Source organism: Mustela putorius, unplaced genomic scaffold (genome assembly GCF_011764305.1).
Source record: "Mustela putorius furo isolate JIRA1106 unplaced genomic scaffold, ASM1176430v1.1 tig00000682_pilon_pilon_pilon, whole genome shotgun sequence".
Taxonomy (NCBI): Eukaryota; Metazoa; Chordata; class Mammalia; order Carnivora; family Mustelidae; genus Mustela; species Mustela putorius.
The window spans coordinates 1,449,016-1,470,704 of NW_025421443.1; the positions used below are offsets into that span (position 1 = coordinate 1,449,016).

A 21,689-nucleotide genomic window follows, 5' to 3' on the forward strand; every position below is an offset into this window, starting at 1 on the left:
AATATTAGATTGGCAGCTGACTTATCCACAGAGACCTGGCAGGCCAGAAAGAGCTGGCATGATATTTTCAGAGCACTAAACGAGAAAAACATGCAGCCAAGAATACTATATCCAGCTAGGCTATCATTGAAAATAGAAGGAGAGATTAAAAGCTTCCAGGACAAACAAAAACTGAAAGAATTTGCAAACAAACACCAAACCAGCTCTACAGGAAATATTGAAAGGGGTCCTCTAAGCAAAGAGAGAGCCTACAAGTGGTAGATCAGAAAGGAACAGAGACCATATACAGTAACAGTCACCTTACAGGCAATACAATGGCACTAAATTCATATCTCTCAATAGTTATCCTGAATGTGAATGGGCTAAATGCCCCTTGTCAAAAGACACAGGGTATCAGAATGGATAAAAAAAAACAAAACCCATTTATATGTTGCCTCTAAGAAACTCATTTTAAGCCCGAAGACACCTCCAGATTTAAAGTGAGGGGGTGGAAAAGAATTTACCATGCTCATGGACATCAGAAGAAAGCAGGAGTGGCAATCCTTATATCAGATCAATTAGATTTTAAGCCAAGGACTATAATAAGAGATGAGGAAGGACACTATATCGTACTCAAAGGGTCTGTCCAACAAGAAGATTTAACAATTTTAAATATCTATGCCCCCAACGTGGGAGCAGCCAAGTATATAAACCAATTAATAACAAAATCAAAGAAACACATCAACAACAATACAATAATAGTAGGGGACTTTAACACTCCCCTCACTGAAATGGACAGATCATCCAAGCAAAAGATCAGCAAGGAAATAAAGGCCTTAAACGACACATTGGACCAGATGGACATCACAGATATATTCAGAACATTTCATCCCAAAGCAACAGAATACACATTCTTCTCTAGTGCACATGGAACATTCTCCAGAATAGACCACATCCTCGGTCCTAAATCAGGACTCAACCGGTATCAAAAGATTGGGATCATTCCCTGCATATTTTCAGACCACAATGCTCTGAAGCTAGAACTCAACCACAAAAGGAAGTTTGAAAAGAGCCCAAATACATGGAGACTAAACAGCATCCTTCTAAAGAATGAATGGGTCAACCGGGAAATTAAAGAAGAATTGAAAAAAGTCATGGAAACGAATGATAATGAAAATGCAACGGTTCAAAATCTGTGGGACACAACAAAGGCAGTCCTGAGAGGAAAATATATAGCGGTGCAAGCCTTTCTCAAGAAACAAGAAAGGTCTCAGGTACACAACCTAACCCTACAACTAAAGAAGCTGGAGAAAGAACAAGAAAGAAACCCTAAACCCAGCAGGAGAAGAGAAATCATAAAGATCAGAACAGAAATCAATGAAATAGAAACCAAAAAAACAATAGAACAAATCAACGAAACTAGGAGCTGGTTCTTTGAAAGAATTAATAAAATTGATAAACCCCTGGCCATACTTATCAAAAAGAAAAGAGAAAGGACCCAAATAAATAAAATCATGAATGAAAGAGGAGAGATCACAACTAACACCAAAGAAATACAAACTATTATAAGAACATACTATGAGCAACTCTACGGCAATAAATTTGACAATCTGGAAGAAATGGATGCATTCCTAGAAACATATAAACTACCACAACTGAACCAGGAAGAAATAGGAGATTGAAACAGTCATTAAAAATCTCCAAACAAAAAAAAAGCCCAGGGCCGGACCTCTTTCCAGGGGAATTCTACCAAACATTTAAAGAAGAACTAATTCCTATTCTCCTGAAACTGTTCCAGAAAATAGAAATGGAAGGAAAACTTCCAAACTCATTTTATGAGGCCAGCATCACCTTGATCCCAAAACCAGACAAGGATCCCATCAAAAAAGAGAGCTATAGACCAATATCCTTGATGAACACAGATGTGAAAATTCTCACCAAAATACTAGCCAATATTATTCAACAGTACATTAAAAGAATTATTCACCACGACCAAGTGGGATTTATTCCAGGGCTGCAAGGTTGGTTCAACATCCGCAAATCAATCAATGTGATACAACACATCAATAATAGAAAGAACCAGAACCATATGATACTCTCAATAGATGCTGAAAAAGCATTTGACAAAGTACAGCATCCCTTCCTGATCAAAACTCTTCAAAGTGTAGGGATAGAGGGCACATACCTCAATATCATCAAAGCCATCTATGAAAAACCCACCGCAAATATCATTCTCAATGGAGAAAAACTGAAAGCTTTATGGCTAAGGTCAGGAACACGGCAGGGATGTCCATTATCACCACTGCTATTCAACATAGTACTAGAAGTCCTAGCCTCAGCAATCAGACAACAAAAGGAAATTCAAGGCATCCAAATCGGCAAAGAAGAAGTCAAATTATCACTCTTCACAGATGATATGATACTAAATGTGGAAAACCCAAAAGACTCCACTCCAAAACTGCTAGAACTTATACAGGAATTCAGTAAAGTGTCAGGATATAAAATCAATGCACAGGAATCAGTTGCATTTCTCTACACCAACAGCAAGACAGAAGAAAGAGAAATTAAGGAGTCAATCCCATTTACAATCTCACCCAAAACTGTAAGATACCTAGGAATAAACCTAACCAAAGAGGCACAGAATCTATACTCAGAAAACTATGAAGTACACATGAAAGAAATTGAGGAAGACACAAAGAAATGGAAAAACGTTCTATGCTCCTGTATTGGAAGAATAAATATTGTGAGAATGTTTATGCTACCTAAAACAATCTACACATTTAATGCAATTCCTATCAAAGTACCATCCATCTTTTTCAAAGAAATGGAACAAATAATTCTAAAATTTATATGGAACCAGAAAAGACCTCGAATAGCCAAAGGGATATTGAAAAAGAAAGCCAACGTTGGTGGCATCACAATTCCAGACTTCAAGCTCTATTACAAAGCTGTCATCATCAAGACAGCATGGTACTGGCACAAAAACAGACACATAGATAAATGGAACAGAATATAGAGCCCAGAAATAGACCCTCAACTCTATGGTCAACTGATCTTCGACAAAGCAGGAAAGAATGTCCAATGGAAAAAAGACAGCCTCTTCAATAAATGGTGTTGGGAAAATTGGACAGCCACATGCAGAAAAATGAAATTGGACCATTTCCTTACATCACACACAAAAATAGACTCAAAATGGATGAAGGACTTCAATGTCAGAAAGGAATCCATCAAAATCCTTGAGGAGAACACAGGCAGCAACCTCTTCAACCTCAGCCGCAGCAACATCTTCCTAGGAACATCGCCAAAGGCAAGGGAAGCAAGGGCAAAAATGAACTATTGGGATTTCATCAAGATCAAAAGGTTTTGCACAGCAAAGGAAACAGTTAACAAAATCAAAAGACAACTGACAGAATGGGAGAAGATATTTGCAAATGACATATCAGATAAAGGACTAGTGTCCAGAATCTATAAAGAACTTAGCAAACTCAACACCCAAAGAACAAATAATCCAATCAAGAAATGGGCAGAGGACATGAACAGACATTTCTGCAAAGAAGACATCCAGATGGCCAACAGACACATGAGAAAGTGCTCCATATCACTCGGCATCAGGGAAATACAAATCAAAACCACAAGAAGATATCACCCCACACCAGTCAGAATGGGTAAAATCAACAAGTCAGGAAATGACAGATGCTGGCGAGGATGTGGAGAAAGGGGAACCCTCCTACACTGTTGGTGGGAATGCAAGCTTGTGCAACCACTCTGGAAAACAGCATGGAGGTTCCTCAAAATGTTGAAAATAGAACTGCCCTATGACCCAGCAATTGCACTACTGGGTATTTACCCTAAAGATACAAACGTAGTGATCCAAAGGGGGACGTGCACCCGAATGTTTATAGCAGCAATGTCCACAATAGCCAAACTATGGAAAGAACCTAGATGTCCATCAACAGATGAATGGATCAAGAAGATGTGGTATATATACACAATGGAATACTATGCAGCCATCAAAAGAAATGAAATCTTGCCATTTGCGATGACGTGGATGGAACTAGAGCGTATCATGCTTAGCGAAGTAAGTCAAGCAGAGAAAGACAACTATCATATGATCTCCCTGATATGAGAAAGTGGTGATGCAACATGGGGGCTTAAGTGGGTAGGAGAAGAATCAATGAAACAAGATGGGATTGGGAGGGAGACAAACCATAAGGGACTCTTTATCTCACAAAACAAACTGAGGGTTTCTGGGGGGAGGGTGTTTGGAGAAGCGGGGTGGGGTTATGGACATTCTGGGGGGGCTGTGCTTTGGTGAGTGCTGTGGGGTGTGTGGACCTGGCAATTCATGGACCTGTACCCCTGGGGATAAAAATATATGTTTATAAAAAATAAAAAATTTAAAAATAAAAAAAAATTTTTTTTAAATGTAGATAAATGCAAAAGATCAAATTCCCACTACCAGTAATGGTAAAGGAATTCCTCTAGTCAGAAAGATGGAAGGATGGAAATCTGGGTCTACACAAAAGAATTAAGGAAACAAAAGTTGTGTTCATAATATAATTTCATATATGTGAAATTTTATTTTTAAATCTTTTTAAAGGATAATTGACTGCTTAAACAAAAATAATAATAATATAATCTAGGATGTATAACACATGGAACCATAAGACAACAAAGTACAAAGGTTGGGGGAAGAAGAATGAAAGCATTCTATCAAAAGGTTTTTATAATATATGTGCAGTAGTACAATATACTGGAAGATAAACTGTGATCAAAAATAAACATGTATGAGGGGTGCCTGTGTGGCTCAGTGGGTTAAAGCCCCTGCCTTCAGCTCAGGTCATGATCCCAGGGTCCTGGTATCAAGCCCCACATCAGGCTCTCTGCTCAGCTGGGAGTCTGCTTCCCTTTCTCTCTCTCTGCCTGTCTCTCTGCCTACTTGTGATCTCTGTCTGTCAAGTAAATAAAATGAAATCTTAAAAAAAAAAAAAAAAAAAGGAGGAGTCAAGATGGCGGAGAAGTAGCAAGCTGAGACTGCTTCAGCTAGCCGGAGATCAGCTAGATAGCTTATCTAAAGATTGCAAACACCTGAAAATCCATCGGCAGATCGAAGAGAAGAAGAACAGCAATTCTGGAAACAGAAAAACAACCACTTTCTGAAAGGTAGGACCGGCGCAGAAGTGAATCCAAAGCGACGGGAAGATAGACCCCGGGGGGAGGGGCCGGCTCCCGGCAAGCGGCGGAGCAACCGCGCACAAAATCAGGACTTTTAAAAGTCTGTTCCGCTGAGGGACATCGCTCCAGAGGCTAAACCGGGGCGAAGCCCACGCGGGGTCAGCGTGGCCTCAGGTCCCGCAGGGTCACAGAAGGATCGGGGGTGTCTGAGTGTCGCAGAGCTTGCGGGTATTGGAACGGGAAAGCCGGCTACAGAGACAGAGCCGACAGTAAGCTCGCAGCTCAGTGTTACCTTGAACCGGTCGCAGGCTCGGTGAGCTCGGAGCGCGGCCGGAGGTCAGGCAGACGGGAGTAACTGGGCGCGGTTCTCTGAGGGCGCACTTAGGAGTGGGGCCCCGGGCTCTCGGCTCCCCCGGGCCGGAGACCAGGAGGCCGCCATTTGTATTCCCGTCCTCTGGAACTCTACGGAAAGCGCTCAGGGAACAAAAGCTCCTGGAAGCAAACCCGAGCGGATTACTCACCCCGGCCCCGGGTAAGGGCGGTGTAATTCCGCCTGGGGCAAAGACACTTGAGAATCACTACAACAGGCCCCTCCCCCAGAAGATCAACAAGAAATCCAGCCGAGACCAAGTTCACCTACCAAGGAGTGCGGTTTCAATACCAAGGAGAGCAGCAGAATTCCAGAGGAGGAGAAAGCCAAGCACGGAACTCATGGCTTTTTTCCTGTGATTTTTTTTAGTCTTGCAGTTAATTTAATTTTTTCTTTTTCATTTTTTTTTTTTTTTCTCGCCTTCGGGTAAAATTTTTTTTAACTGTTACCTTTTTCTTTTTTAACGATTTTTTACTAGTTTATCTAATATATATATATTTTTTTACATTTTTCTTAGGTGTTTTCTTTTTTTAAAAATTCTTTTCTTTTCTTTTCTTTTTTTTTTCTTTTCTTTTTTTTTTTTTTTTTTTTTTTTTTTTTTCTTTCTTCCTTTTTGAACCTCTTTTTATCCCCTTTCTCCCCACTCACGATTTTGGATCTCTTCTAATTTGGTTAAAGCATATTTTCCTGGGGTTGTTGCCACCCTTTTAGTATTTTACTTGCCACTTCATTTACTCTTATCTGGACAAAATGACAAGACGTAAAAATTCAACACAAAAAAAAGAACAAGAGGCAGTACCAAAGGCTAGGGACCTAATCAATACAGACATCGGTAATATGTCAGATCTAGAGTTCAGAATGACAATTCTCAAGGTTCTAGCTGGGCTCGAAAAAGGCATGGAAGATATTAGAGAAACCCTCTCGAGAGATATAAAAGCCCTTTCTGGAGAAATAAAAGAACTAAAATCTAACCAAGGTGAAATCAAAAAAGCTATTAATGAGGTGCAATCAAAAATGGAGGCTCTAACTGCTAGGATAAATGAGGCAGAAGAAAGAATTAGTGATATAGAAGACCAAATGACAGAGAATAAAGAAGCTGAGCAAAAGAGGGACAAACAGCTACTGGACCACGAGGGGAGAATTCGAGAGATAAGTGACACTATAAGACGAAACAACATTAGAATAATTGGGATTCCAGAAGAAGAGGAAAGTGAGAGGGGAGCAGAAGGTATACTGGAGAGAATTATTGGGGAGAATTTCCCCAATATGGCAAAGGGAACGAGCATCAAAATTCAGGAAGTTCAGAGAATGCCCCTCAAAATAAATAAGAATAGGCCCACACCCCGTCACCTAATAGTAAAATTTACAAGTCTCAATGACAAAGAGAAAATCCTGAAAGCAGCCCGGGAAAAGAAGTCTGTAACATACAATGGTAAAAATATTAGATTGGCAGCTGACTTATCCACAGAGACCTGGCAGGCCAGAAAGAGAGCTGGCATGATATTTTCAGAGCACTAAACGAGAAAAACATGCAGCCAAGAATACTATATCCAGCTAGGCTATCATTGAAAATAGAAGGAGAGATTAAAAGCTTCCAGGACAAACAACAACTGAAAGAATTTGCAAATACCAAACCAGCTCTACAGGAAATATTGAAAGGGGTCCTCTAAGCAAAGAGAGAGCCTACAAGTGGTAGATCAGAAAGGAACAGAGACCATATACAGTAACAGTCACCTTACAGGCAATACAATGGCACTAAATTCATATCTCTCAATAGTTACCCTGAATGTGAATGGGCTAAATGCCCCTGTCAAAAGACACAGGGTATCAGAATGGATAAAAAAACAAAACCCATCTATATGTTGCCTCCAAGAAACACATTTTAAGCCCGAAGACACCTCCAGATTTAAAGTGAGGGGGTGGAAAAGAATTTACCATGCTAATGGACATCAGAAGAAAGCAGGAGTGGCAATCCTTATATCAGATCAATTAGATTTTAAGCCAAAGACTATAATAAGAGATGAGGAAGGACACTATATCATACTCAAAGGGTCTGTCCAACAAGAAGATTTAACAATTTTAAATATCTATGCCCCCAATGTGGGAGCAGCCAACTATATAAACCAATTAATAACAAAATCAAAGAAACACATAAACAATAATACAATAATAGTAGGGGACTTTAATACTCCCCTCACTGAAATGGACAGGTCATCCAAGCAAAAGATCAGCAAGGAAATAAAGGCCTTAAATGACACACTGGACCAGATGGACATCACAGATATATTCAGAATATTTCATCCCAAAGCAACAGAATACACATTCTTCTCTAGTGCACATGGAACATTCTCCAGAATAGATCACATCCTCGGTCCTAAATCAGGACTCAACCGGTATCAAAAGATTGGGATCATTCCCTGCATATTTTCAGACCACAATGCTCTAAAGCTAGAACTCAACCACAAAAGGAAGTTTGGAAAGAACCCAAATACATGGAGACTAAACAGTATCCTTCTAAAGAATGAATGGGTCAACCGGGAAATTAAAGAAGAATTGAAAAAAATCATGGAAACAAATGATAATGAAAATACAACGGTTCAAAATCTGTGGGACACAACAAAGGCAGTCCTGAGAGGAAAATATATAGCGGTACAAGCCTTTCTCAAGAAACAAGAAAGGTCTCAGGTACACAACCTAACCCTACACCTAAAGGAGCTGGAGAAAGAACAAGAAAGAAACCCTAAGCCCAGCAGGAGAAGAGAAATCATAAAGATCAGAGCAGAAATCAATGAAATAGAAACCAAAAAAACAATAGAACAAATCAACGAAACTAGGAGCTGGTTCTTTGAAAGAATTAATAAAATTGATAAACCCCTGGCCCGACTTATCAAAAAGAAAAGAGAAAGGACCCAAATAAATAAAATCATGAATGAAAGAGGAGAGATCACAACTAACACCAAAGAAATACAAACTATTATAAGAACATACTATGAGCAACTCTACGGCAATAAATTTGACAATCTGGAAGAAATGGATGCATTCCTAGAAACATATAAACTACCACAACTGAACCAGGAAGAAATAGAAAGCCTGAACAGACCCATAACCAGTAAGGAGATTGAAACAGTCATTAAAAATCTCCAAACAAACAAAAGCCCAGGGCCAGACGGCTTCCCGGGGGAATTCTACCAAACATTTAAAGAAGAACTAATTCCTATTCTCCTGAAACTGTTCCAAAAAATAGAAATGGAAGGAAAACTTCCAAACTCATTTTATGAGGCCAGCATCACCTTGATCCCAAAACCAGACAAGGATCCCACCAAAAAAGAGAGCTATAGACCGATATCTTTGATGAACACAGATGCGAAAATACTCAACAAAATACTAGCCAATAGGATTCAACAGTACATTAAAAAGATTATTCACCACGACCAAGTGGGATTTATTCCAGGGCTGCAAGGTTGGTTCAACATCCGCAAATCAGTCAATGTGATACAACACATCAATAAAAGAAAGAACAAGAACCATATGATACTCTCAATAGATGCTGAAAAAGCATTTGACAAAGTACAGCATCCCTTCCTGATCAAAACTCTTCAAAGTGTAGGGATAGAGGGCACATACCTCAATATCATCAAAGCCATCTATGAAAAACCCACCGCAAATATCATTCTCAATGGAGAAAAACTGAAAGCTTTTCTGCTAAGGTCAGGAACACGGCAGGGATGTCCGTTATCACCACTGCTATTCAACATCGTACTAGAGGTCCTAGCCTCAGCAATCAGACAACAAAAGGAAATTAAAGGCATCCAAATCGGCAAAGAAGAAGTCAAATTATCACTCTTCGCAGATGATATGATACTATATGTGGAAAACCCAAAAGACTCCACTCCAAAACTGCTAGAACTTATACAGGAATTCAGTAAAGTGTCAGGATATAAAATCAATGCACAGAAATCAGTTGCATTTCTCTACACCAACAGCAAGACAGAAGAAAGAGATATTAAGGAGTCAATCCCATTTACAATTGCATCCAAAACCATAAGATACCTAGGAATAAACCTAACCAAAGAGACACAGAATCTATACTCAGAAAACTATAAAGTACTCATGAAAGAAATTGAGGAAGACACAAAGAAATGGAAAAAATGTTCCATGCTCCTGGATTGGAAGAATAAATATTGTGAAAATGTCTATGCTACCTAAAGCAATCTACACATTTAATGCAATTCCTATCAAAGTACCATCCATCTTTTTCAAAGAAATGGAACAAATAATTCTAAAATTTATATGGAACCAGAAAAGACCTCGAATAGCCAAAGGGATATTGAAAAAGAAAGCCAACGTTGGTGGCATCACAATTCCGGACTTCAAGCTCTATTACAAAGCTGTCATCATCAAGACAGCATGGTACTGGCACAAAAACAGACACATAGATCAATGGAACAGAATAGAGAGCCCAGAAATAGACCCTCAAATCTACGGTCAACTAATCTTCGACAAAGCAGGAAAGAATGTCCAATGGAAAAAAGACAGCCTCTTCAATAAATGGTGCTGGGAAAATTGGACAGCCACATGCAGAAAAATGAAATTGGACCATTTCCTTACACCACACACAAAAATAGACTCAAAATGGATGAAGGACCTCAATGTACGAAAGGAATCCATCAAAATCCTTGAGGAGAACACGGGCAGCAACCTCTTCGACCTCTGCCGCAGCAACATCTTCCTAGGAACAACGCAAAAGGCAAGGGAAGCAAGGGAAAAAATGAACTACTGGGATTTCATCAAGATCAAAAGCTTTTGCACAGCAAAGGAAACAGTTAACAAAATCAAAAGACAACTGACAGAATGGGAGAAGATATTTGCAAACGACATATCAGATAAAGGACTAGTGTCCAGAATCTATAAAGAACTTAGCAAACTCAACACCCAAAGAACAAATAATCCAATCAAGAAATGGGCAGAAGACATGAACAGACATTTCTGCAAAGAAGACATCCAGATGGCGAACAGACACATGAAAAAGTGCTCCATATCACTCGGCATCAGGGAAATACAAATCAAAACCACAATGAGATATCACCTCACACCAGTCAGAATGGCTAAAATCAACAAGTCAGGAAATGACAGATGCTGGCGAGGATGCGGAGAAAGGGGAACCCTCCTACACTGTTGGTGGGAATGCAAGCTGGTGCAGCCACTCTGGAAAACAGCATGGAGGTTCCTCAAAATGTTGAAAATAGAACTGCCCTATGACCCAGCAATTGCACTATTGGGTATTTACCCTAAAGATACAAATGTAGTGGTCCAAAGGGACACATGCACCCGAATGTTTATAGCAGCAATGTCCACAATAGCCAAACTATGGAAAGAACCTAGATGTCCATCAACAGATGAATGGATCAAGAAGATGTGGTATATATACACAATGGAATACTATGCAGCCATCAAAAGAAATGAAATCTTGCCATTTGCAACAACATGGATGGAACTAGAGCGTATCATGCTTAGCGAAATAAGTCAAGCAGAGAAAGACAACTATCATATGATCTCCCTGATATGAGGAAGTGGTGATGCAACATGGAGGCTTAAGTGGGTAGAAGAAGAATAAATGAAACAAGATGGGATTGGGAGGGAGACAAACCATAAGTGACTCTTGATCTCACAAAACAAACTGAGGTTGCCGGGGGGAGGGGGTTTGGGAGAAGGGGGTGGGATTATGGACATTGGGGAGGGTATGTGATTTGGTGAGTGCTGTGAAGTGTGTAAGCCTGGTGATTCACAGACCTGTACCCCAGGGGATAAAAATATATGTTTATAAAAAATAAAAAATTTAAAAAAAAAAAAGTATTATATAAACCCTAAAGCAACCACTTAAATAAAATTTGTTAAGTCAAAAAGGACATTAAATGGAATCACAAGCAATATTCAGTGGGAAAAGATGGAAAAAGACCTGGGTGGGTTATTCAATTAAGCATCTCCCTTTGGCTCATGTCATGGTCCCAGGGTCCTGGGACTGAACCCCACATCTGGCTCCCTGCTCAGTGGGGAGTCTGCTCCTCCCTCTCCCCCACCTCATGCCTACTCTTTTTCTCTCTCTCAAATAAATAAATAAAATCTTTTTTAAAAAATAAATAAAAGGGACAAATAAAAAACAAACAAGATGATAGATTAAGGTTTAACCACACGAATAATCATATTAAAAGTAAGTGATCTAAATAACCCAATTAAAAGGCAGAGATTATAAATTAGCAATGTGCAAGTATATGCTGCCAACAAGAAAACCACTTTAAAGACACAAATAGTTTTTAAAATAATGTAAAAAAATTTAAAAAGTCATAAATATTAGTGTTTAAATAGTACATATCCAAAGAAAGCTGAAGTGGTAAACCAAAGAATATTACCAGAGATGTTAAAAGTCACTTCATAACAAGAATAAGGCTAATTCATCAAGAGTACATAATCATCCTAGACATTTATGTACTTATTAGCAGAGCTACAAAATGCATGAAGCAAAAACTCATAGAATAGCACAGAGAAATAAACAAATTCAGAATTATAGTCCTACATACAATATCCCTCTCTCTAATTAATAGAACAAGGAAACTGAACATTAATAAAAATATAGCGGACTTGAATAGCACCATCAACCAAATTTATCTAATAAATATTTATAGACCACTCCACTTAAAAGCAACAGAATACACATTTTTATCAAGCGTAGATGGAACATTTACCAAGATAGGCCATATTCTGAGCCATTAAAAAGTCATAATAAATTTGAAAGGATTCAAGTCATAGGAAGTATATTTTCTGAGCACAGTGAAATTAAATTAGAATCAGTAACCAGAAAAATCTCACCAAAAAAAAAAAAAAAAAATTCCTAAATAGAGGCACCTGTGTGGTTCAGTAGGTTAAATGTCTGCCTTGACTCAGGACATAATCCCAGGATCCTGGTATTGAGCCCTGCTTCTGGCTCCCCTCTCAGCAGAGAGCCAGCTTCTTCCTCTCCCTCTGCTACTCCCCTTCTTTTGTGTTTTCTCTCTCTGTCAAATAAATAAATAAAATCTTTAAAAAATAAAATAATGAAAATAAATATAAATACAAAATATAAAATAAAAATAAATATAAATATAAAAATTAAAATAAATAAAAAATCCCTAAATATTTGGAAATTAAATTGCACATGTCTAAATACCTAATGTATCAAAGAAAGAAAAAAAAAAGAAGTTAGGAAGTATTTTGAACATAATGAAATGAGAACACTGCATATCATTTTTTGTGGAATTCTGCTTAGGAAAGATTTATAGTACTAATACCTATTTTAGGGAAAAAACCTCTTAAATCAATGATCTTGGCTTCTACCTTAAGTAATGAGAAAAAGAAGAGCTAATTAAACACAAAGTTAGTAGAAGATTAAAACAATAAAAACCAAAGAGAAATCAATGAACTATAAGTGAAAAGAACAGAGAAAAATCAATGAAACCAAAAGCTAGTTCTTTAAGCAGATCAATAAAATCAGTAAACCTCTAGCCAGACTGACAAGGAAAATGAGAGAAGTGACAGAAATATGCACAACATCATTAATCATCATGGAACCACAAAATAAAACCACTCTGAGATACCATTATATCCCTATCATAATGACTAAACTTCAAAAGACTGCCCATATCAAATATTGATGAGAATGTGTAGCAGCTGGAACTCAAACACCACTATTGGGAATAAAAAATAGCACAACCACTTTGAAAAAGAGTTTGAACATTTCTTTGAAAATTAAGCATATACCCATCATATGATCTAGTCTTTCCACTCCTAGGCATTTCATCAAGAAAGAAATGAAAGCATATGTCCACACAAAGACTAGGAAACAAAATTCATATCAGCTTTGTTTATAACAGCTCAAAACTGGACACAATCCAAATGTCCACCAATAAGTGAGCGGATAATCAAACTGTGATATTGTCATTCAAATGGAATACTACTCAGCAATAAAAAAGGATGACCTATTAGTAAATGCAAAACATAGATGAAGCTAAAAATTATTATGCTGAATAACAGAAGACAGACCTGGAAAAAGAAAATAAATCATATGATTTTTATATAGAATTCTGGAAGCTCAAACTACTATACAGTAACAGCAGATTATTAACCTAGACAACGGGAATGAGATCAGAAGAGAGAGACTATAAGAAAACTTGGGGGGATGGCAAATATGTTCCTAGTCTTGAATATGGTGATACCTGCACAGCGGTATACCTACATAAGTCAAGTTTCATCAAATTGTATAATTAAAATATATATGCAATCCATTGTATGTCAACTGTACCTCAATTAAGCTGTTTAAAAGATTAATGGACAAATATGAGGAAATAAATATATAAATGAAAAGTTGGCTCCTTACCAGTCATTCACATTAATCAAGATAGGAAACATTAATTTATTTGGAGCTTGGTAAAAACATCAATGAAGATAAAAAGGATTCATTTTATTATATCTAAAACTAACCTAGAACACTACACAGTTTTTTTCCTTAAACTTCTTAGGAAAACAAGATACTGTATTTCCAACAAATTACATATAATATATATATGTAAACAAAAAAATCAATATACGTCTTTCTCTTGCTACTATCTATAATTTGAGATCTATGATAATTCTAGGTTTGAGATTTATTCGGCACAGCATAAATTTTAAGGCATTTTAGTCTCAGATTTTCCATGACCAAATGAGATTGCATTTGTATGACTTACAATCTTTCCATTTGTGGCTCAGTTTGAACAGAATCAAGAAGTTCTGATCCCTTATGCCCAAGCTCTGAGGAAACAGGGGTTACCTATGGTAGTGTGTTCATGGGGGAGCAGCACCGAATCCATGTTTCAGTCCTAATTTGTTCCAGCTACAGTTGTAATTCGGCTCTGAAATTCAGTGCGTGGAAAATGGGAAAAGATTAGGCTGCTGGAGAGGGGGATAAAGTAGGTTACATTTGATTCTAGGATTTTTATTTCAAACAAAATTAAAAAAATGCCTAAGATACTTCAGGTTATTTTTTTAATCCTACTCACTTTCACAGGTGGTATAATAATCCCCTTTCCTGCCTTGCAATCTTTCCATCTACACAGAGTCTACGCCAGAGTGTACGCCTTAAAAAGTACTCTTAAATGGAAGTAATTAGACCAATACCATTTTAATATACAAAGTATTTGAAATACGTAACACACAAAGAAATCCAGGCTTATGTTGCTCAAGTGCCTCATAAAACATTACCCAGAGCAAGTCTTTAGTTGATCTGTAAATTGGCATGTCTATTATGTTTATAGATATTTGAAAATGTGTATCTTCAACCCTTAATGCCTTGTATTTTTATTTATAAATATCCTTTACTTGAAAAGTTTTTCAAAATGATGATAAAAACAATGTTGGAAATGTGTTTTTATAGATTTCTTTGCATAAAGGCATTCTCTAATTTTTTCATATCTGCCTTTAAGTAATTGTCTCTCCTTAACCCCCAAACACTGAAACAGAAACAATGTTGCAAGTAAAGAGCTCAAAGGCTTAGAAATCAGAGGATCTGGTCCAGCTCCAGGACTAGCTCCAGTCCACTGGTCGTTAACTCCCTCTGCCTGTTTCTTCAAACAGTACATAGGAATGATATTCCCAGGGTTGTAGTAAGGATGATTCTAAAGAACTGAGTAAAACTTTTAGCCAAGAGCCCAGCACATACTGAGGGCTCAAAAGAACTAGAGCTACCTTTAAACTACCTTTAAACAATAAAAATTTTTAGGACAGGGTCCAATGATTATAAATTATCTCATTACACAGCAATGGAACTACAGTGTGTCCTAACAGGAATGGAATACTTGAAATCTATTATTTGACCAAATGGAATATTCCTTAGAAAGGCAGAGAAAGCCTAATAGGATAATATAATTACAGTGAAAAGGCCTCGCTTAAATTCCACCTTCAGCATTGTAATCTAAATAACCAATTCTGGTTGGTTATTTTTTTCTACTGACCATCTCATGGTCTGTAAAATGGACATGACCTGTGTGTGGGAAGTTCTTGGTGAATCCGTACTGAGAGATGAAATCAAAGACACTGCCTGTAAGAATGTTTTCTATACTTTCATCTGTCTGATAGTACAAGATTCCTTTCACTTAAGGAGAAGTCATAAAATTGAGTGACGTCTCCCTAGATCAGTCACTAGCAGTCAAGTATTTCTCTCTAATGATAAATATATGCAGCAAGCGTGACTCTACTGGAGTCATTCATTATTTCTAATGAATCGCATTAGAAACTGAAGTGTGAAGTTAAAAGTTGATGAGGATTCCAAGGGCAGCAAGAGACCCAATCAGAACCCTGTACCCACCTACAGAAAGCCAGGGCTGAAAAGTGTCATAGTGTTGATCACTGAAACTTATCTTAAGGTTTGCTTTTATTATTTTTTCCAAGCATATGTCCATAGTCCTTTAAAGATGATTTTGTCCATTTCACAGGTCTCCTGTTATGGCTGGAGGTCTCTTCGCCGTGGATCGAAAATGGTTTTGGGAGTTGGGTGGCTATGATCCAGGTTTAGAAATCTGGGGAGGAGAACAATATGAAATCTCTTTTAAGGTAAGTTACCGAGACCCTCTCCACACAATGTCTACATAATTTTGATGATTCCCGTAGAGTTGTCATCGTGCTGTGTCATGACCTATGTTGTAAGATGACAACAAAAATAAATATGTCACCTTTCCAGGTAAGTTTTGGATCAGAGAAGCTGCTTCCTTCTGATGTTTCAGTGAGGTGCAGCCATGCCATAAAGAAATGCATTAAAGAAATAACTCAAAATCCCATTTGCCGGCAGAAAACTTGATGTGCCCACAAAGCTGTTTCTCCACAGACAAAACACTCCTTCCACAGCACTTAGAACATTTAGAGAAAAGAAATGAAGACAAAAGAAATTGGGTTACTGGAGTTTTCACCCTTTGTATTTATTTTTAAAATAATGGTTCAAATTTTTATCATAACCAGTTATTCCAAAATCTTAATAACAGAAGAGTAACAAAATATGAATAACAAATTAAGGCTATTTTTCATATAATTCCATAATATGTGAATTTTTTACCTCTTTTCATCTGAAGTTGCCCAGGTCTCTACTTGCTGTAATCATAAATACTCAGCAAAATTATGCACTTTATTACATATATGTACATACATAGGATAGAATTCAAATCTCAGGGTTTATGAATGAAAGGAATTCATCAACATGTGAAGACCAGACAAGCAAAGCAAAATAAACTGTGTGAATGGTTTTAGTCCAAACCTCCAAGTTGTTTTTTTTTGAAAAGGCAGTCTCTGAAGGAAAAGAAATTCATTCTCTTTTTCTCTTTATCATTGTCATTATTTATACAGAAGATGGATTGATGTCATAAGATTTATCATAAGAAATCTCTTACTAAATAAATCATTTCTTCCTAATTACTTCCATTATAAAATCAAACCAATTCTTGCTGAGGAAAAAAAGATGTATCTGGAATACAGTAACAATCAAACTTAAGGATCCAACTAAACTCTTCGAATTTATGCATAGAAAGAAAATGATAAAGCTGATCTTCATAAAACCGTAACAGTTATATTCAATATGTTGACAAAAATGTTATGTTGTCCTCACAGTGTCAAAAATGAATATCTTTAAGGAAAAACTCAGGAGGCATGATTGCAGGCTTCGGGCCATCTAGAAGCCTCCATCTCACTCTGCAGGCAGTAGTCCTTGAAATACCATTTAGTAAATTCATGCTCTTTTCACTATCATTAAAACACATCTAATCTCACATCTAAAGTACTTCTTTAAAACCTTTTTGTGGATATATGGTTTTTAAATCCTTAAATTTACCAATTTTGTTTGCTTGTTTCTCTGTGATAGTAATAGCTTCACATTTATCACAATGTATACAACAGAAGATAGTTTAATCGTAGTAACAATGACAAAACTACATTTACTTACTGGTATGTGCCAGATGCTGAGCTAAAGACCTTATATAGTTTATCTAATTTAAAGACACGATTCTAAGAGATAGGGATTATTCCATTTTATAAGTGAATATACTGAGACTTAACATTTTAAAGACTCTACATTAAAAATTGTTTTAAACTTTAAAGATTATGTAAATTATTTAATGCTGCTTTGGGGATTAAAAAAAAAATGCTCTATTTCTGCTTAACTGCAGAGAATACAGAACTAATACTACCAGTACAATTCTAGAGCTCATTGTGAACACTTTGATCTCTACATAAAATTTCCTCTCGTTGAAAAGGCAAGGATCTTCCTTACAGCCAATAACAGAAGAGAAAACTCTGGCAAAATAACACTGATTATCAAACATGGTTCAAAGCTAGGGGCAAAGTTTGCAATAAATGCCTTCAAACAGGAAAAACCGAGAATAAGCTTTGACCCCAGCGTTAAGGGGGAAAAATGACATAGCTATATCTTCAGAACTCAAGAAATACTTTTTACTTTTCTCTGTTCAAGATTTTTTTCTCTTAAATACTGTTAATTCACAGGTTCCTTTTTATTTTATTATTTGACAACGAGAAAGTGAGAGAGAGCATGAGAGAGGAGAAGGTCAGAGGGAGAAGCAGACTCCCCAGTGTGGGACTTGATCCCAGGACTCCAAGATATGACCTGAGCTGAAGGCAGTTCCTTAACCAACTGAGCTACCCAGGCACCCAGATTCCTTAAGTTTAAAATGTTATTAAGAACATTTCTATTAAGTGGGAGACACCTGGCTTTGAATAAGGAGCTGGATGATGGATAAAATTACTATGGAAAGTCTGGAGGACTTGCCCAATATACATTTGCATTCTAAATCACAAAAGTATTTCTTAAACAAACATAGACGTACATCTCTCTCACACCTCTTCTGGGTGACCTGAGATTTTATTATCCCATTTCCTATTTTTCAGTTACCTGTCATTCTGAAGGATATAATTGGAATACAGCCCTGTCATCTTTGTCTAGAAACCATGGCAACAGCGCTGGAAGTTCAGGACTAAATTGCCCCAGGTTGTTTGGTTGGAATGACAGATTCTTTGGCAACAGCTCTTTCTTACAGGGTCCCATTTCAGACATTTCCCTTCATTCTTCTTGCTATTGTGTGATGACCTTGGGGTTCCTGTCCCTCCCTATTAGAATTTCTAACATGATGGGGACAAACTTAAACAGGCTTTGGTAGAATTTGCATTGAAGCAAGAAGAATCTTCTCCGTGTAAAAGGAATCAAAAGAATTGTACACACTTCATTCTGTGAAATGGTATTAAAAAGAAAAGAAAAATCAAACATCTGCATTCTGGGACATAGTCCATAAATTATGATTAATTTTCAGGGCAAAGCACTGTAAGAGATACACTAGCTGGCATTTGAGATTCAGGAAATATGTATGGATAACCAAGAGTTTACAAGTCTATTTCCATCATAATACATAATATAGAAATTGTTTTAAGTGTTGAACTTAAAAACTCCAGTTCAAAAGAATTCTGTCTATGGTCGGTATCAGGCATTGTTCCTTGCTGTTTACTCTTTAATCAGAGAATCATTTTACCACAGTTTATGACAAGGTTCCATCTCCAAATAAACTATTTATAGAAAATTCTGCTTTACATTAAGGACTTAGTTTTTGGTCAAACATTTTTTGGTTAAGAGTGCTCCTCAATTTCTTTTTTCTCTGTAAATCTCTTTCCTTTTTCTAACATCTGACTAGATGAGTAGATTTTGTGCCATAACATAAAAGCCAATACAAGTGTAATTTTCAGGAAGCAGTTGAGGGAAAGAGCTCTCTAGAGAAATGATCTGTGTGCCCAATCTTCACTCTCTTTCAGTATGAATCTGAACTCCTACATGACCAAAATTACCCAGCTATATTTCAGATGTCTCTGGCTTAGCCAGCTGCTAGGGAGGAGAAAGCAGCATTCAGTCAGTCGTTCAACAAGCTTTTATTGAGCTTTTAATTTATTCCAGGCCTTGTTCCAGGTACTCAGTTTGGAATGGCACCTGGAAACAAAGAGGAACCCAAAACAGACTGCACAGTGTGGCATAAAAGAGATAACCCACACCCTTACATGTTGTCTACCATTTAACTTATTGAAATAATTAAACCGTTATGAGTCTCTGAGTTTTCTGAGTGCCTTTTTACATCCATTCCCCAAAAATAAAATTCCAAATGTTAGCATTTTCAAAAAAGATCTGTCCTTCAATGGCAGAAGACTCTTTCTGGAAAATAAAAATGAGCAATACACACTAATCAGGCACCCACAAGAAATTTTGGAGGAAGCCTAGGGACCTCATCTCATCACATTCTCTGGCACGAGATATAAAGCTTAGACCCAGGTAGAAGAGCATTAACTTTGGTCTGTGCTGCCCTTTTCTACCCTTAGAAGCTTACCAAGATGGTTCCTCATTGATTCAGCATTTCTTGGGCCATCTGTGGTCAGGAAAGGGCCCTTGACCCCTAGCTTCAGCTGTGCAGAAACATGCCAGGTGAGATGATCATGGCTATCCTATGTTCTAGAATGAATCTAACAAACCTGGGAGCCTCTAAGCCTACTTCAAAACCACTCTGGAAGGAGTAACACACGACCCAGTCACCTTTGTTCTGTGCGGTCATCCTTCCCATGTGTTGAGTTTAAGATCCAGACATGTGAGGATATTTTGCATCTCACAACCTTTCAGTTCTAGCCAGTCATTAATTCACTCAACAGACACTTATTTATTAATTACAATGTGCCAACTCTGGGCTAAGCTCTTGAGATGCAAAGATAAATTTGAGAAGATTCTCGCTTTGGTGGAGTTCACCTTCCATTGGCAGTCAAGAGAGTCAATTCACTGCAATTACTCATCATTAGTATTGTTTGGAATATATTTTATTTCCATATCACAGTAATAACTCAGGACATACGCAGTAACCTGTTTGCTAACCTCCCTTGCTGAATTCTTTCTCCTCTTTCAACCTATATCCACATTCATTTATTCCCTGAGTTGCTTTATTTTCCTCTCTAAAAATTCAACTCCTCCTAATTACCAACAAATCAAATGAAGGTACTGAATCAGAAACCATGCGACTTTGCATCAATTATCTGCTTCACCTCTCTGAATCTACACAGCAAACCAGCTTCGTGTTTTTCTGTTCTTTCCAGAGATAGAAACTCATACTTCTATTTCTATTCCTGTTTATTGCAGAGATTTTAACTAACCAGTCAGACTTTGTTCCTGAGAAATTTGTTTATTCCCTTTACAAATATTAATCAACAACCTTCACCGTGAGTCTGTGCATCACGCAAGTTAGACTCTGCAGGAATAAGGCCAAAAGGAAGCCCAGGAGAAGTCCTTGGATCAAGTACAACTGAGATGAGTATTTTACACATTAAAAATAAACATCAGTTTATCAGGCAGGAAAGCACAAAAAGCTGCATTAAAAATTCCCTGTAAAGTAAAAGATATAAATATACATTTATTTACCACCCTTGTAATGCATGAGAGGCTATAGCTTTTCCTTCTGCATGTGGGTCCATAGATTGGAGTAAAAGCAGAGGTGCAAGAACCATACCCATCCTGCATTTGCTGTGAGTTCCAGTCTGGTTTCCTTTCAGTGGAATGAGAACGTAAAAACACTTGGAAACTGTCCTAATATGGCAACAGAATCTTTTAAATTTTTTCATGATTTTGCTCAATCTTTTATTGTTACTCGGTCCATACCTAATTTGACAACAAATTTTTTTTAAATAACGACTCAATCTCCCAAACTCCTCAAATTCGTTTTGGCATGAACAACAATTGTTTCTGTTTTCATAGCCATAGTTCATCAGTTTAAGTGGTATTTAATTAAATTACATAATTTACAATTTTTTGGAGCTAGCATAATTACATTTGGGAACAAAGGCATTTGAGGTAAGCATGTAACTTCACTACTGGGAGCAACAGAGTCCAGGTGTCTTCAATGTAACCTATATTTAGTACAGGTTTGCCATAGTATGAACACCATTCAATACCCTTGCAGAAGGCACAAAGTGATGGTTAATACATTGAATTGACTGAACAGAGATTCAGTAACTTGCTGACTTATTCAGCTCAGGTCTGAGTTGAGGTTCTTCTTTCTAGTGCTCACCCCCACCAGGTGCCCCAGTG

The 21,689-nt window shown here is 37.4% G+C and overlaps 1 protein-coding gene across 1 annotated transcript in view; it reads left to right on the plus strand.

Annotated features, from left to right (window-relative positions):
- Window positions 1–21,689, plus strand: part of GALNTL6 (polypeptide N-acetylgalactosaminyltransferase like 6) — a 1,243,223-nt gene that overhangs the window by 1,112,168 nt on the left and 109,366 nt on the right. Inside the window, exon 8 of the mRNA XM_004766106.2 lies at window positions 16,024–16,141. Coding sequence (XP_004766163.1) covers window positions 16,024–16,141 — 118 coding nt within the window. The remainder of the gene's footprint in view (window positions 1–16,023; window positions 16,142–21,689) is intronic.